The 15,714-nt window shown below is 39.5% G+C and overlaps 1 protein-coding gene across 1 annotated transcript in view; it reads left to right on the forward strand.

Annotated features, from left to right (window-relative positions):
• CCDC180 (coiled-coil domain containing 180) overlaps window positions 1–15,714 on the forward strand; it is a 137,967-nt gene that overhangs the window by 27,118 nt on the left and 95,135 nt on the right. The window contains 3 exon segments of the mRNA XM_044659683.1: window positions 7,809–7,897; window positions 9,594–9,716; window positions 12,381–12,554. Of these exon segments, the coding sequence (XP_044515618.1) occupies window positions 7,809–7,897; window positions 9,594–9,716; window positions 12,381–12,554 (386 nt within the window).

Raw genomic sequence — 15,714 nt, forward strand, 5'->3', positions numbered from 1 at the left:
ACCTTAAGTAGAAAGACGTTCTTCTGACCATAACCAGCTATCATTTAACTTCTCTCCCTATGTCTCACCTACATTCCCTCCATCATTTAATATTTTCGCAGGCCTTTTTCCCTGCTTTTGACTTCAGTTTTGTTCCCTCAACCATATTGTTAGCCCAGGTCTATTTTGAGGGTCCTGGTCCCCGAAAGGAGCAGTTTCTTTCTATGGCAGGGTGCCCGAATGTGGAATTAATCCAGGAAAAACTCCAAAGAAAGATTTAGGCATAATTCCTAGTAGGTTAGATGCAGGTATTGGCTTAGGGGATAGAATGTTGAACCTGGAGTTGGGAAGGCTTAAGTTCAAATCCAACCTCAGACACAACCTCAGACCTGTGTGGTCTCAGGTAAGTCACTTAATCTCTGTCTGACTCAATTTTCTCATCTACAGATGAGGGTCATAATAGCACTTACCTCCCAGGGTGGTCGTGAGGATTAAAGGAAATAAATATTTGTAAAATGCTTTGCAATCTTAAAATGTTATTTAGATGCTAGTTATTATCATTATATTTATGTAAATATACTCATGTTCCCTATTAGAATATAAGTTTGCATTTGTATCCTTAGTGCCTGGCACATAGTGGGTCCTTAATACATGCTTCTTGATTGACTGTGTTTGAAATACTTGTGTAACTGTATTAAGAACAATTGATATTTGTGTAGTACTTTTTCTAAAGTGCTTTGCATACATTATCTTGTTTCACAATATCCCTGTAAGTGAGTGCTATGAATATCTTTATGCCCATTTTACAGATGAGGAAACTGGCCCAAATCATAGCTGCGTATCTAATCAAAGTCCAAGACAGGGTTTTTTTGTTTTTTGTTTTTTAAACCCTTACCTTCCATCTTGGAATCAATGCAATGTATTGGTTCCAAGTGAATTATGTATCTAAATGATACTTGGTGGTGTAGGGGATCTCAGATAGACAAGGCATGAATGTTAGGACCAGTAATCAGAAAGGCCAACAGGATAAATCTTACAGGATACCCAAATGATATAAAACAGGGTTTATTCAAGGTAAGGGAAGGAAGGAAAGGGAATTGGGCTGATCTAACTAAAGACTATAAAGACACCAAATCCAGTTGTTATCTTCTTCTAGTTGGTATCTACTCTGTCAATAATCTCTCTACCTAAAAGTCTCAGTTCCTCCAATACATACACTTCACTAACCAAATTCCCCCCCTTAGATGTTGACTAGAGTTGGAAAGGTTGGAGGGTAAGCAGGAACAAGGGCTCAAAGGGAAAAGATCTCACTGACAGATGGCTTTAGATGTCTAGCAGCTCTATAGGAATATCTGTCAATCAGAAGCAACCTGATACATACACAGGAACACAGGAACAGAGTTGTATCAGAAGGACAGTCACAAAAAAGAGAGAAATGGTCAAACTCACTCAGTCCACCCAAGGAGTTCAGACACTCTCCCAACCTCCCCAGATTTCAAATGGTTCCCAGAAGAAGCTCACACTGTCACATTCTGGAATCTTCTGCTTCTCTGTCTTTCAGCAGCTCCTGCTCATTTCCTCATTTCCTTATAACACTAGGCAGAAGGCAGAGGTAAGGGCTTCGCAGTGGGGGTTAAGTGACTTGCCCAGGGTCATACAGCTAGGAAATGTCTGAGGCCAGATTCGAACAGAGGACCTTCTGTCTCTAGGCCTGGCTCTCAATCCACTGAGCAACCCAGCTGTGTCTCTCCACCCCCCCCCCCCCCAAGTGAGGTTTTAAACACAAATCTTCTTGATATGGGTAAAATTCACCATAATGCCACTGCACTTTCTGCACTTGTAGCACTATGCTAAGAGGCTCTATTCTAGGGGTGGTGAATCCTGAAACAAATCAAACACTACAATTTATACTTTCAGCATTTCCAGATTGGCCAATAACCCGTTGAAATGAATTATCAAGGAGGTCCAAAGTCATAAAAGATACGGGCCAGTAGGTGGCCCAGTGGATTAAAAATCCCAGGCCTGGAGATAAGTAGTCCTGGTTCAAATCTGGACTCAGACACTTTTTAGTTGTGTCATCCTGGGCAAGTCATTAACCTCTATTACCTAGCCCTGGAATTAATACTTGGGTAAGGGTTTAAAGAAATAAAATAAAAAGATAACCTCAAGGATGTGTCCAGGAGAGTCAGGGACAATATATGCTTTTCCTTGGTGATGGATGGGGAAAAATATGTATTGACTTCCTGTATATTATCTTGAAATCTTTTTATTTTTATCATCAGTTGATGGAGCCACCACACTCTCTTTTCTCCTCCTCCCTACTTGAGTCACCTCCTCCCACCCCCAGAGAAGGGACTCTATAACAAGGACAAAAGAAATATAAAACATGATGCCTCAGAGGAGCTTAGATGGTATAGGTTATTCTGCTATAACTAGACATGCATTCCCCTAAAGCACCACATTATGCAAAACTGAGCAATAAAAATCAAGTGGTTTATGGGGGGAATGGAATTGGGGCATAATGTTCAAAAATTTAGTCGGTGACACATTAAAGAAAAAGATAGCAACCTAATAAAAAGATAGCACAGTTTTATACAGATCAAATAGTTAAGAAATAAATATGTGTGTGCTGCTTTTTTTCTGATTACAGCTCCTACTACACCACAAGATATTCAATAAATGACACCCGAAGTTTGTTTGTGGAAAGAGGGATATAGAGGGTTTCTTCTAATGAGTTATTGTGAAGTGGGGCAGTTTTCTGAGTTCTCAAACATTCCCTTTTATCAATTATCAATGATCAAATAACAATTATCATTATCAATCTTGTTGGAACAAAATTACATTTTCAAAACTCATCATAGCAGAGCTGACTCTAGTTGGAGAAATAAGACTAACATGTATGAAACAAGTAAAGCAGAGTTGTAGGTGTATCTGTAATCAAGAACAAAATTATATGGCGTAGACTACAAGGTACCATAACAGTTCAGGAGAGGCAAATTGGAGAAGGTATGAGGAGAGGGACCATGAGTGTAGAAAGTCACAATGGATGTGTCCATTGGTTTAACTTAATTGTTTTTTACTAAAAGAAAAAAGCTTGGGGTGGGGGTAGAGGGATTGTATAGGATTATGACATATAAACAAAAGGCATCAATAAAATTTAGGAAGAGATAGAAACAGAGACATACAGAGAGGTCATTGAAGGGTAGAATAATCAAGGAAAGTATCTTGTAGGAGGTGAGGCTTGAATTGGATCTGAAAGAATGAGTGAGATTTGTTTTGAAATAAAGCATAAGATTGATCATCCCAAAGAAAACCAATGAAATGAGTGAAAGTGTAGAGGTGGGAATGATTATAGAATGCTCATGGAGGAAGATCTGGCCACCTAGAATAGAAGTTTCATACAGTAGAATAGCAAAAAATACTGCATGGGTAGGGTGAGTCCAGATCACATTAATTATGAAAGCCAGGAAATGGGCAGCTAGAATGGCCAGTGGATAAAGAGCCAGGGCTAGAGATGAGAGGTTCTGGGTTCAAATCTGGCCTCAGATACTTCCTAGCTATGTGACCCTGGGCAAGTCATTTAACCCCCATTGCCAATCCCTTACCACCCTTCTGCCATTGAACCTGATAGCATCAATTCTAAGAAGGTAAGCGTTTTAAAAAGAAAATTTTTAAAAAGTTAAAAAAAAAGTAGGGAACAGAGTTTATGCTGTGGGTGCAAAAGACTTTGGGGGCTGGTATGGTCAAAGTTTTATAATAGAAACATAAATTAAACACTTGTGTGTGTAGGATGTTTTCAAATGAAAAGAGACCCTGGAATCAGGGAGACCAGGTAGAAGACTGTTAACAGTAGTTCTGATATGAGCCTATGAGGGCCTGGACTAAGGAGGGGGCAGTGGGAATGGGGGAGGGCAAGGGTAAGGAAGATAGAAAAGATCAAAAGACATTTATAAGGAATGTAGACTACAAGCTACTTGAGGACAATATCAACTTTGTTCCAATGCCTGGTACATAGTAGGCACTTAATAAATGTTTGTTGAATTAAATCAAATTAAAGAAAATAAACAGGAACTCGTGATTTTTATAGCTTTGATTTATGGAAATGCTTTTTATTTTTTACTTTTTTTTTTAATAATTTTTAAATCTTTTTAAAACCCTTACCTTCCGTCTTGGAGTCAATACTGTGTATTGGTTCTGAGGCAGAAGAGCGGTAAGGGCTAGGCAATGGGGGGTTTAGTGACTTGCCCAGGGTCACACAGCTGGAAAGCTTCTGAGGTCAGATGTGAACCCAGGAGCTCTCATCTCTAGGCCTGGCTCTCGATCCTCTGAGCTATCCAGCTGTCCCCTATGGAAATGCTTTAAGGATGACTTCAGGTTTTGGAACCTGGGGGGAGAAATTAAACTAATTTGGATGAAGAGTTATTAAATTCTTCCCTACTAGCCTTTGATTAATGTAGTGCAAAAGGGTGCATATCAGAAAGGACCTGCCTTAAACTCAGCTCTGAGGGGTTTTGTAGCCTATAGGATTAGGAAAGTTGGATGCAATGATTCAAGAGATAATTCCTAACAAGGGTGAGCCCTATTTGACTACAGGGAAACTATGTCTACCAAGTTTGAAAGCTAAACCCCAGATCCACCCTCCTTTCAAAACCCCAAGAAATTTAGGAAGGGAAAATGATGATTGGGAATAAGGGAGGTTAGGGAGATCTAAAGGAAATAGTTAAGCTAACAGATTTCAAGAGAAAAGCTGCAGAATATAGGCCAGGTTTTCAGTCTAAAGAACAGAGCTCAGTTGACCCTTCTACTCTCATCGAGTTCCCCTGGTCAACTGACTCACCTCAGGATTCTAAACCCTTTTTCAACTGTCAGAAACTCTCCAGTAAGGCTTTGCAGGGCTGATATGCACCCTTTTGCACTACATTTCCAAGTGAAATGTCATCTGCAAAGAACTACATTTTGCTTAAACTAACTCTGCAATTTATTTGAGTTCTACTGGCATAAAACTTGAGTTACATTTAGGGCTATATTGGTAGTTTAATGACCAGCTCTCTGGGTAGGGGTGGGAGTGGGGGGAAGGTATGTACAACATACTTTTAAGTTTAATCTACATTATGAACATCTTCTCCATTTTCTAAAGTCTAGACAATGCACAAAATAATAAACCAAGCCCGAGTTTTGTAGCTTTTCTGATTTCTGAGATGTAAATAATGCTCACACTGAAAATTTGAGTTGGCCCTAGCACACCCCTGGTTACGTTCCATGTTTATTGATCAGCTAATTGATTCTTTTTTTTTAATTTGATTTTTATTTTAATGCAAAACACACTTTCATATTGGTCATTATTTTGTAAGAGCACACTCATACAAAACCAAAACCCCAAAGTAAAACCGAAAATCCACTGATGTGAAAGATAGTAGGCTTCAATCTGCATCCATCCAACTCCAATAGTTCTTTCTCTGGAGGTAGATAGCATTCTCTGTGGTAAGTCTTTCAGGATTATCCCAGATCATCTCACTGCTGAAAGTAACCAAGTTTTCACAGTTGATCATTGTACAATATCTTTTTATTCTTCTAAGAATGACTTATTGAGCACACTCTACACAAATCACAACTCCCTGTCAATGCCACCTGTATACTTCTGACTCTGTTAAAGAAGACCCCCAATGCCTCATCATGGCATGAAGTGATCCAGGGATTTTGCAGTTGTCAATAGAACATAGCTGCTGTAAGGTTTAGGCTTCAAGGAAAAACCCTGGCTTGCAGTAAAACTGCATGTGCCTGTTTTCTGAAACTTAGTTTTGGAGAAGCTCATCCTCAATGGGCCATGGGGCGATGAATGTTTTTGGACACAGCAACTCAAGGAAACCATCTCCTAAGGCATGGAAGGTTTGAAACTTGAGTCAGTGGAGGGAGTACTCTCACTGACCCAATCACTGACTCTTGAAGGAATGAATTATTTTTTTTAAACCCTCACCTTCCATCTTAGAATCAATATTCTATATTGGTTCCAAGACAGAAGGGTGTTTTAAGGGCTAGGCAATGGGGGTTAAATGATTTGCCCAGGGTCACATAGCTAAGAAGTGTGTGAGGTCAGATTTAAACCTAGGACCTCTCATTTCTAGGCCTGGCTCTCAATCCACTGAGCCACCTAGCTGCCCCTAGAATGGATTATTTTTTTTATTCAAAGATATTTTATTTTCCCAATTACATGTAATAACAATTTTCAACATACGTTTTCCAAAATGATAACATCCAAATTGAATTGTCTCCCTCTCTCCCTCCCTCCTTTCCCTTCCCACTCTTGCAGATAGTAAGTGATTCGATCTCAGTTATACATGTATTATTATGCAAAACATACTTCCATATTGGTCACTGTTGTAAGAGAATACTCATATAAAATCAAAACCTCAAAATAAAACCACAAATAAACTAACGTGAAAGATAGTTTGCTTTGATTTGCATCTGACTCCAACAGTTCATTCTCTGGAGGTGGATAGCTTAGAGTGGATTATTCTTAAAGTAAGATCTCTCCCATCTGTCCCTCCTTTTGCCCTCCTCACTGTCTCCACCCTAGAATCAAATCTCTCTTGGATCACCTTTCTCTTGGAAAATAGCAGTGGTTTCCTTAAACGGTACCCCTGACTTCTTAAGTAACTTTAGAGGTCACTGAATCCACTTCCTTCATTTGACATAAAATGAAGCTGACTCTCAGAGAAAAGTGACATGCCTAAATTCATAAGCTAGTTAAGGGGGGAGAACTACATCTCAAATAGAGATCTTCTAACTGTTCCTCTTCCATTTGACATATTTTACTAGAGTCATAATCTTCCTGTTGGGCAGGTCTAGTCATGTTCTCACCTTCCCTCTTCTCCTTCTCTTCCTATATTCCCACATACTCCAAAATGTTCAGTTGTTCCCTTTTACTACCAAGGAGCAGCTAGGTGGCACAATGGATTGAGTACTGGTCTGGGAAAGAGGAAGACTTATCTTCATGAGTTCAAATCTGGCCTCAGATACTTACTAGCCATGTGACTCTGGTCAAGTCACTTAACTCTGTTAGCCTCAGTTTCCTTATCTGTGAAATGAGTTAAAGAAGGAAATGGCAAACCACTTTGCCAACAAAACCCCAAATGGGATCATGAAGAGTCTAAAACACATGGATTTTTTTTAAATTACCAAATACTGCCTAAACTCCTAAACCTGGTATTAGATTTTTATTTATAGGAGAGTATGTTTTTATAGGAGACTAATGTTTAAAATTTAATTATTAGAGACTAATGTTTAAAAAACATCAAAATAATGCATTAGGATGTGTAGTTGTTTAGTAGGTTTTGTTTTTTTAATGTTAGAAATTAAAAAAATAGAACCAATCTAATATCCTTTGGAATCTTCCATAATTGGGCATCTCCCTGTATTTCTATCCTTGTCTTCCACATACTCTTTCTCTGCTTGATTCCATTGAATGAAGCAAGCTTTTACAAGTAGATATTTGGTTCAATGGTAATACACAAGAATCTCACAAAATTAAGCAGGGCTTCATATAATGTATTAATAACTTTGAGATAAGACAGCATTAGTCAAGGCATTCCCATGTAGCACTGGAGACAATGCAAACTTAATCCATTTGAAAAACAAAGGAATTGACACATTGTTCAATGGAGAAGAACCCTTCTAATTGCTAGATTATGCAGTGGAAAGCCTTTCCAGAATGACAGTCATAGTGACCAAGTTACCAAGAATAATAATAGCAAATGAAATCTCTGAGTGGCTAAAATGTTTGCCCTTCAGCTGTCAAACTGACTTGGATCTCTGCTCTTTTGTTTATAAAGAATATTGCATTATGGATAGCATGACAAAAATACGCCTTCAAAATGAAGAAAATTGGTGGAAGTGTCTGAAGTATTTGGAAGATCGCAAGGTATTAAATCTCCAGAGAGCCTTCCTTGTTCATCTCTGAGAATCCTTAGAGGGGCAGGATTCTTAGGGCCTTTAGAGTGACATTTGCCAATATTAATACAAGTACAAACAGATAAAATGTAATCCAAAGAAGATGAAATAACTCAAATGGGTCCTGGAATAGACATGTGTAGTAAAATAAAAGATTCACTGAGAGCCAACTAAAGCCCCAAATATGAACTAAAAAAAAAAAAAAAAAAAAAAGCTAAGTATCTTTAGGGTTATTGCAACTAGCTGGAATTCCATTGCAACTTGAAAACTTAAAGAGGATCCCTTTTTGGTAATTTGAACAACAGATATTTTTGCAAAACATAAAGAGATGAAAATAAGTGATATTTCCTGTTGGGCCAACCATGTGTATGTATATGTGTGTGTTTTAATAATTTTAATACCTTGAAAGGATTAGGAACAGACCTGCAATCTAACTGTTATAGGGAACTCCCAAATGAGGAAGTTCTTCCTACCTATTCAGGTAGGCACCATTTCATCAATTTATAGTCTTTAGAGAGTTGCCTAGAGCTTGGAAAAGTTAAGAAACTTGCCCAAGTTTACATATCTAGTCTATTTCAGACCTGAACCCAGCTTTACCTGTTTAGAGAGAGATGTAGAGAAAGAGGGATATGATATATGGAGAGATGATACTGAAGTCAGGGAGATCTGTATTGGAACCTGCTTTCTGACCCTGAGTAATTCACTTCTCAGCACTCTAGGCAACTTCCTAAGACTATAAATTGCAGGCAAGGTGCCTACTTATGTCAACAGGAGTTTCCTCACTGAGAGATCCCTATACCAATAAGATCACAGTTCTAGTTCTAGTCTTTGCATATAAATGTGCACCAATTTATGTTATGCACGGGTGGGCTGGTAAATGTTTTAACAGCTTGATTCCAGAAAATATGTGCACAGGCCACTTTAAAGTGAAATCTTCATTTGAAACATTTTCTCCATTACTTTCTTGAGTTTAGATGATCCACAAAACAATAAATCAAATCCTGATTTGTAGCATTTATTCATTTCCAGAGTGTAAATGCTTCCACTGAAAGTTTACTAATTGACTCTCAAGAGCCTGTTCAAGCTGGCTCCAGCACATCTCTGAATATGTGTGCAACGAGGATATATGGGCGTGCATGACCAGTACTCCCAGAAACCACATGAATAAAGCATGAAGGGGATAAAAGAGGACAGAATGTTTCTTGTAACTTTATCCAAAGGGTGGTTGACACATTTCCTCTTTATTCACATACTTTTTCTTCTAGAGTTTCTTAGGAAGAGAGATAGTTGGTGCTATCTTTCTTTCTCTTGTTTCTTTCTCTGTTTCTTTGTTTCTTCCTTTCTTTTCCTTTCTTCCTGGCTTCCTTCCTTCCAAACTCTTAACTTCCATCTTATACTCAATACTGTGAATTGGTTCTAAGGCAGAAGAACAATTAAGGGCTAGGCAATGATGCTTACGTGATTTGCCCAGGGCCACACAGATAAGCAGTACCTGAGGTCAAATTTGAACCCATGCCTCCCATTTCTGGGCCCCAGGCCTCTCAAACTACTGAGCCACCTATCTGGTCCTGGTAGTTGGTATTTTAAGTATTTCTCAAATACTCTGTCCTATTAACTGTTTATTTTGCTTACAATATCATAAACTTGACCTTGATCTTTTTCTTTAGAAACAATTGCTCAAATGGAAAGTTTTCTCAAGAGAGGAGGTAGAAAATTCCATAAGTCCCTATTTCTACCAGATAGTAGGAAATCTCCAGAGTCAAGTGGAAAAGGACCTGGAAATGATGCTGGTAAGTCTCTGAAATATATCCTAGGAGAAATCAAGTCTTGCTTCTCCTTAAATAAGAATACAACATGACATCTATGAATTACCCAAATGGTAGTGCCACTGATTGTTCTTTAAAAGAAAGCAGCACATGGGGCAGCTAGGTGGGTCCGTGGAGATCCAGGCCTGGAGAAAGTGTTTTTAGATAGCTAGGTGGCACAATGGATGGAGTATGGACCTGAAGGCAGAAGAACTAGAATTCAAATCTGGCCTCCGACACCAGTTATGTGATGCCAATCACTTGACCTTGAGCTACGTACCTCCCCTGTGGATGTTCTCTTTTGCTTCTCCTCCTCCTTTTGTTTAGAACTTCAGCATTCACCTTCTCTGGCCCAGACCCTACCATGCTACCATGCTACTTCCCCGCTCTTTCTATGCCAGGATTATCCCTTCCCTCCTTTTTCCAACTCTAGCTCTGGAAATAGTCGTCAATACTATCATTTCTAGGGAAGGGCATGTCAACCAATTGTCTTAAATAACTCCAGTCCCCCTATATCCCTGTCCAAATCATTCCTTCCTGGACATCATTCCCCTACCAGGCTTGGAGACAGGGAAGTCTGGAGTTCTAAGCTAGACTCAGATGCTTACTAGCTCTCTGACCTTGAGTGAATCACTAATTCTCTGTTGGCCCCTTACTGGTTACATGGGGATAATAATAGCACCCACCTCCCAGGATTATTGTGAGGCTCAAATGAGATAATAATTTAAAAACACAACCCAATGCTTGATACATAGTAAATGCTATATTTATTATTCAGCCATGTACAGCTTTTTTTTTTAAACCCTTACCTTTCATCTTAGAATCAATATTGTGTATTGGTTCCAAGGCAGAAGAGCAGTAAGAACCAGGCAATGAGGATTAAGTAACTTGCCCAGGGTCACCCAGCTAGGAAGTGTCTGAGTCCAGATTTGAACCCAGGACCCTCCCATCTCTAGATTTGGCTCTCAATCCACTGAGCAACCCAGCTATCCTCAGGTCTAGCTCTTTTTAGCAAAGATACTAGAGTGGTTTGCCATTTCTTTCTCCAGTGTCCCCCTCGTTTTACAGATGAAGAACTGAGGCAAAGAGGGGTTAAGTGACTTGCCCCAGGGTCACATAGCTAGTAAGTATCTGAGGCTGGATTTGAATTTAGAGCTTCTTGACCCAGTTATCACCTAGTTGCCCCAAGTGCTATATAAAGATTAGCTATTATTATTATTACTCATTATTATTTATATAATCAGTGCTTAGACACATAGTGACTAATAAATGCTCCTTTCATTTATTCATTTGGGTTGTCTCCCTTACCCTTATTTCCTAAGATGATAGCCCCCCATTTTAATTAATCATTCTTGATATTCTTGATAACCAGGTGCCTGAGTTAGTTCTTTCTCTAGCCTTGGTACTGAGCAATCAACTTACTGAGGTTGAGAGGGCTACCATCTTTGTGAGCTAGTTGCCAGTGGTGGGGAGGAAAGTGTGGTGCTTCTCTTCAATACCAATGGTTCTTGAGTTCTTTGGTACTTGTGCTGTGATCCCTAACATATATATGTTGTGACATATATGAAGGTGGGCCATGAAAGAACATTATTATTTGCAAATTTTTGGCCCAGGGCTAGGGCTGAGACCAAGGCCCCTCCTACTACCCCTAGGCCAGAACAGAGCTTGGATCTTATCAGCTATGGGCTTCACCCACCTTCTTTGATAGAGGAACCCTAGGCGCCCTATCCTATTACTAGTTCTGTCTGTTGTGGTTCTACCATTTGGACCCACCCCAGCCTTTTTCCTTAATGACACATAAAACTGTGGCTCTCATTAAGTTCCCTCACTTTGGGGTAAATTTCATGCTTTTCAGTAAATCCCTACTTTGGTACTTTGTCCTAATAACCTTATCTTGGTTACAGTTTTGGAAATATCACTTCCCAAAACTAAAATGGCAACTTTATTAGTACATTCATTCATTTATAGCAAATGGTTATTGGGCATCTATCTGCCAGGAAAGGGCTAAAAGGAAAGCGTGCTAGATTTGAAGTCAGAGAAATTGAATTCACATGCCATTTATCATCAATAATTCACTGTGTGAATTTGGCTAAACTTCTCTGGGCCTCAGTTTTCCCACCTATCAAATAAGGGATTGGGGAAGATGTTCTCTAAGGTTTCTACCTTTTATTGCAATGTTACTATAATCATGAAGATGCACAGAATACTACACCTGGATCTCAAATTATTTTCAATGTCCTTGGGGGCACTAAGGTTTATAAACATGAAGAGTATTAAGATGACTTGAATAGGATAGGAATGCCAAATGTGTCCTACAGTAAATATTATATGAATTTAGAAGAATGAGTTTTTAAAAAGCACTGTGTTGTAGGCATTGTACTAAGTACTGGAGGGTACAAAAATAAAGAAGCAAGATAGGAGAAAGGACCTATTTGTATAAAAATTATTTCTAGCAGCTTTTTTGTGGTGGCAAAGAATTGGAAATTGAGAGGATGTCTATCTTTTGGGGAATGGCTGATAAAATTGTGACATATTATAATGGAATACTATTGCTCTATGAGAAATGATGAGCAGGAGGATTTCAGAAAAACCTGGTGCATAAACTTACCCTGGGTCAGATAGTAAATTCTCTGCATTTTGTTCTTCTAGGAATCTCTTGAGGAGAAGGCTAATTTGACAGAGGTACTGAGCCAAGATCTATTCAGATATTTAGAGACAACCCTTCAACTTTGGGAGGTCCATCACAACCAGCTGGTCGTGGAAGATGCAACTATTGAGAAGAAAATAGAGCAGCACCGATATAAACAAAATTATGAGAATGAGGTAAAACAAAAATATTGTTACATACAGAAAGCAGTGTATTTTACAAAACTTGCCATGAGGTGGGCAGGATAAGGACAATTTAGTCTGATGGATTCGTAGTCTCACTAGTGTGTTTAGGTCAGAATTCATCTGTATTTTTATCCTCTACTATTCTGTACTTTGTCTTTCTATAGATCTCCCACAGAAGATCTAACCAGAAATGTTGCAGATCTTTCTCTTTTTCTGTTAAGATTTTAGTGATAGCAGCATAGCATCACAGCTATCTATCTGTCATCTCTGCATCACCAATCCACCTCCTTTTTTGGCCATACCTATATTTTTACCATTTTTCACTTTCCCTCTTTTTAAAAAAAAAAACAAAAACCCTTGCCTTCTGTCTTGAAACCAACACCAAGTATTCCAAGGCAGAGGAGTGGTAAGGGCTAGGCAATTGGGGTTAAGTGACTTGCCCAGGATCAAGTAGCTAGGAAGTGACTGAGGTTAAATTTGAACCCAAGATCTATTATCTCCAGTCCTGGCTCTATCCATTGATGGCTCTATCTACCTGGCTGCCCCATTCTCCACCCTTTTTTTCTAATACTTTATCACCTTGGAAGCAGGAAAAGACCAGAAAGGCCTGGGAGCCATTTTTTGGAACAGGCCTAAATCAGGTTGGTCCAATATTCAGGTTTGAGATTGGCATTAAAACAAAAGATGATGTTAGATTATCTAATCCTTAGTGAAAGGATGTTAATTTAACATTAGCATGGAAAATATATTCAGCAAGGATACAGCATTGATTCAATGGTATCCTGTTCCTCTGCCTTGGCATTTGCTATCATGGTTCTTTGAGGAAGCATCAAGTGTCAAACCTGAGGAGTTTTTATACTTAGGCAACTAGGAAGCTATGTCAACAGTTAAACCTTAGTCCCCTGGATCAACTAGTTCATGAGAGCAGTTTAATTACTTTTTAGGAAAAAGAGTAGCATAGCTTATGTAACAAGTCCCTTAGTAGATATCTCTCCTACCATAGCTACCTCCTTCTTGATCTGGGAATAGAAATCACATCCATTGCTTCTGGATAGGTTGTGCCAGTGGATTGCCCTATTCCTCCACTCATCATCTTTGTGAAAATTCCTGAATCAAAACTCCCTTCCCTTACCACCATGTGCCCTAGTCATTTAACTCCAGTTGCCTAGCCCTTATTGCTCTTCTGCCTTGGAACTGATTCTTGCTATTGATTCTAAGACAGAAGGCAAGGGTTTAAAATAAAAGAACTCTACTGACAAATCCAGTAGGTGTTGGCTATTTCTGTCTTGGTATAAAACTGTTCTTAAGCTCTCTCAACAGGCATTGGTGTGCTTATATCTGCATAAGCTGACATTGGAGCATATATGAGGCAACTATTTGACTCAGGGGGCAGCTGGGTGGCTCAGTGGATTGAGAGCCAGGCCTAGAGACTGGAGGTCCTAGGTTCAAGTCCGGCCTTGGACACTTCCAGCTGTGTGACCTTGGGCAAGTCACTTGACCCCTATCGCCCACCCTTACCACTCCTGGGCTAAGGATGGTCCCTAGCCCGGATGAAAAAGGAGGAGGGTTGGGCGTGGGGCTAGCAACCCCACCCTGTAAAAACTACATCTGCTAAAGAAACTGCAACCTGAAGTAGGGGCAGCTGGGCTAGCTCAGTGGATTGAGAGCTAGGCCTAGAGACGAAAGGTCCTAGGTTCAAATCCAGGCTCAGACACTTCCCAGCTGGGTGACCCTGAGCGACCCATTGCCTACTGGTTGTGGCCCTATGCTCTTAGAATGGAGTCCCAGAATAAAAAAAAAAAAAAGTTTTTTTGACTCAGTCTTTAAAAACCCATTCCAATGTGCTCTAGGGGCCAGGGCATATTTCCTCTTCTTTAAAAAAAATTTTTTTTTTTAACCCTTACCTTCTGTCTTGGAGCATTGGCTCCAAGACAGAAAAGTGGTAAGGGCTAGGAAATGGGGGTCAACTGACTTGCCCAGGGTCACACAGCTGGGAAGTGTCTGAGGTCAGATTTGAACCTAGGACCTCCCATCTCTAGGCCTAGCTCTCAATCCACTGAGCTACCCAGGTGCCCCCATATTTCCTCTTCTTATCTGTTTTTTGGTGATTATTGAATGTCATAACAATGATAACATAGTTCTTCCAAAATTGTTGGTTGGGGTCACCAAATCCAAGACAACCCTTTATTTATTTTCAATCTTGGAAACTTTATTTAATTAATTATCTTAGAATCTTTTTCCATGGTAACAAGATTCATGTTCTTTCCCTTCCCCTCCCTTCCTCCCGTAGCTGATGCATAATTCTACCAGGTTTTACATGTGCGGAGACAACCCTTTAGCCCTTGAAGATGCTTTGGACCTGGCCATCTAACAAGTTTATATGACTTCTCTGTCTCAGTACTCATTCTTTGTTGAGGCACTGTGTGATTCACATATTTGAACAGTCTTTGCAGAACTGATTCTTACAATCTGATGATTTCAGACTGGCATTTCCCAGTCAATCTAATGCATTTTTCAGTCTTTTCTCATGTTTCTCCAATGATTTCCTGAAGACGTGAGGTTGCCTAGGTACATCATCACCTCTAAATTGTTCTAACCTGTCTTCTCCACAGAGGAGCCAGGGGGTCTACAATATACCTCTAACTGGCATAATCCTACTCAGTATTAGACTACTGGACTTTGAACATGTAAGCTAAAGTGGACCAATGCAATATGCCAGGAGTGCTAAGAGTTCAAAAACTGTATGCTTGGGATGCCAGTGGTTTTCAGGGTTGGATCTGCATGGTGGGTACTACTAGACTCTTGTGTCAGGGGAAAAAAAAAGACAAAACAGTTTCCATCTCTAAAGCAATGAATCCAGGCTAAGTCTGTATTCTTTGGTTATCTCAAGAAGAAAGGGTAAAGGGCAAAGTACTTGAAAAATACAGAAATGCCCAATCTTAATATCTTTTTTTTTCTTTTTTTTTCTTTTTTTTTTCAACATTTATTAATATTCATTTTTAACATGGTTACATGATTCATGCTCCACCTTTCCCCTTCAACCCCCCCCCCCCGGACCCCCCCCACCCATGGCCGACACACATTTCCACTAGTTTTGTCATGTGTCCTTGATCAAGACCAATTTCCAAATTGTTGGTAGTTGCATTGGTGT

Source organism: Gracilinanus agilis, chromosome 2, assembly GCF_016433145.1.
Source record: "Gracilinanus agilis isolate LMUSP501 chromosome 2, AgileGrace, whole genome shotgun sequence".
NCBI lineage: Eukaryota > Metazoa > Chordata > Mammalia > Didelphimorphia > Didelphidae > Gracilinanus > Gracilinanus agilis.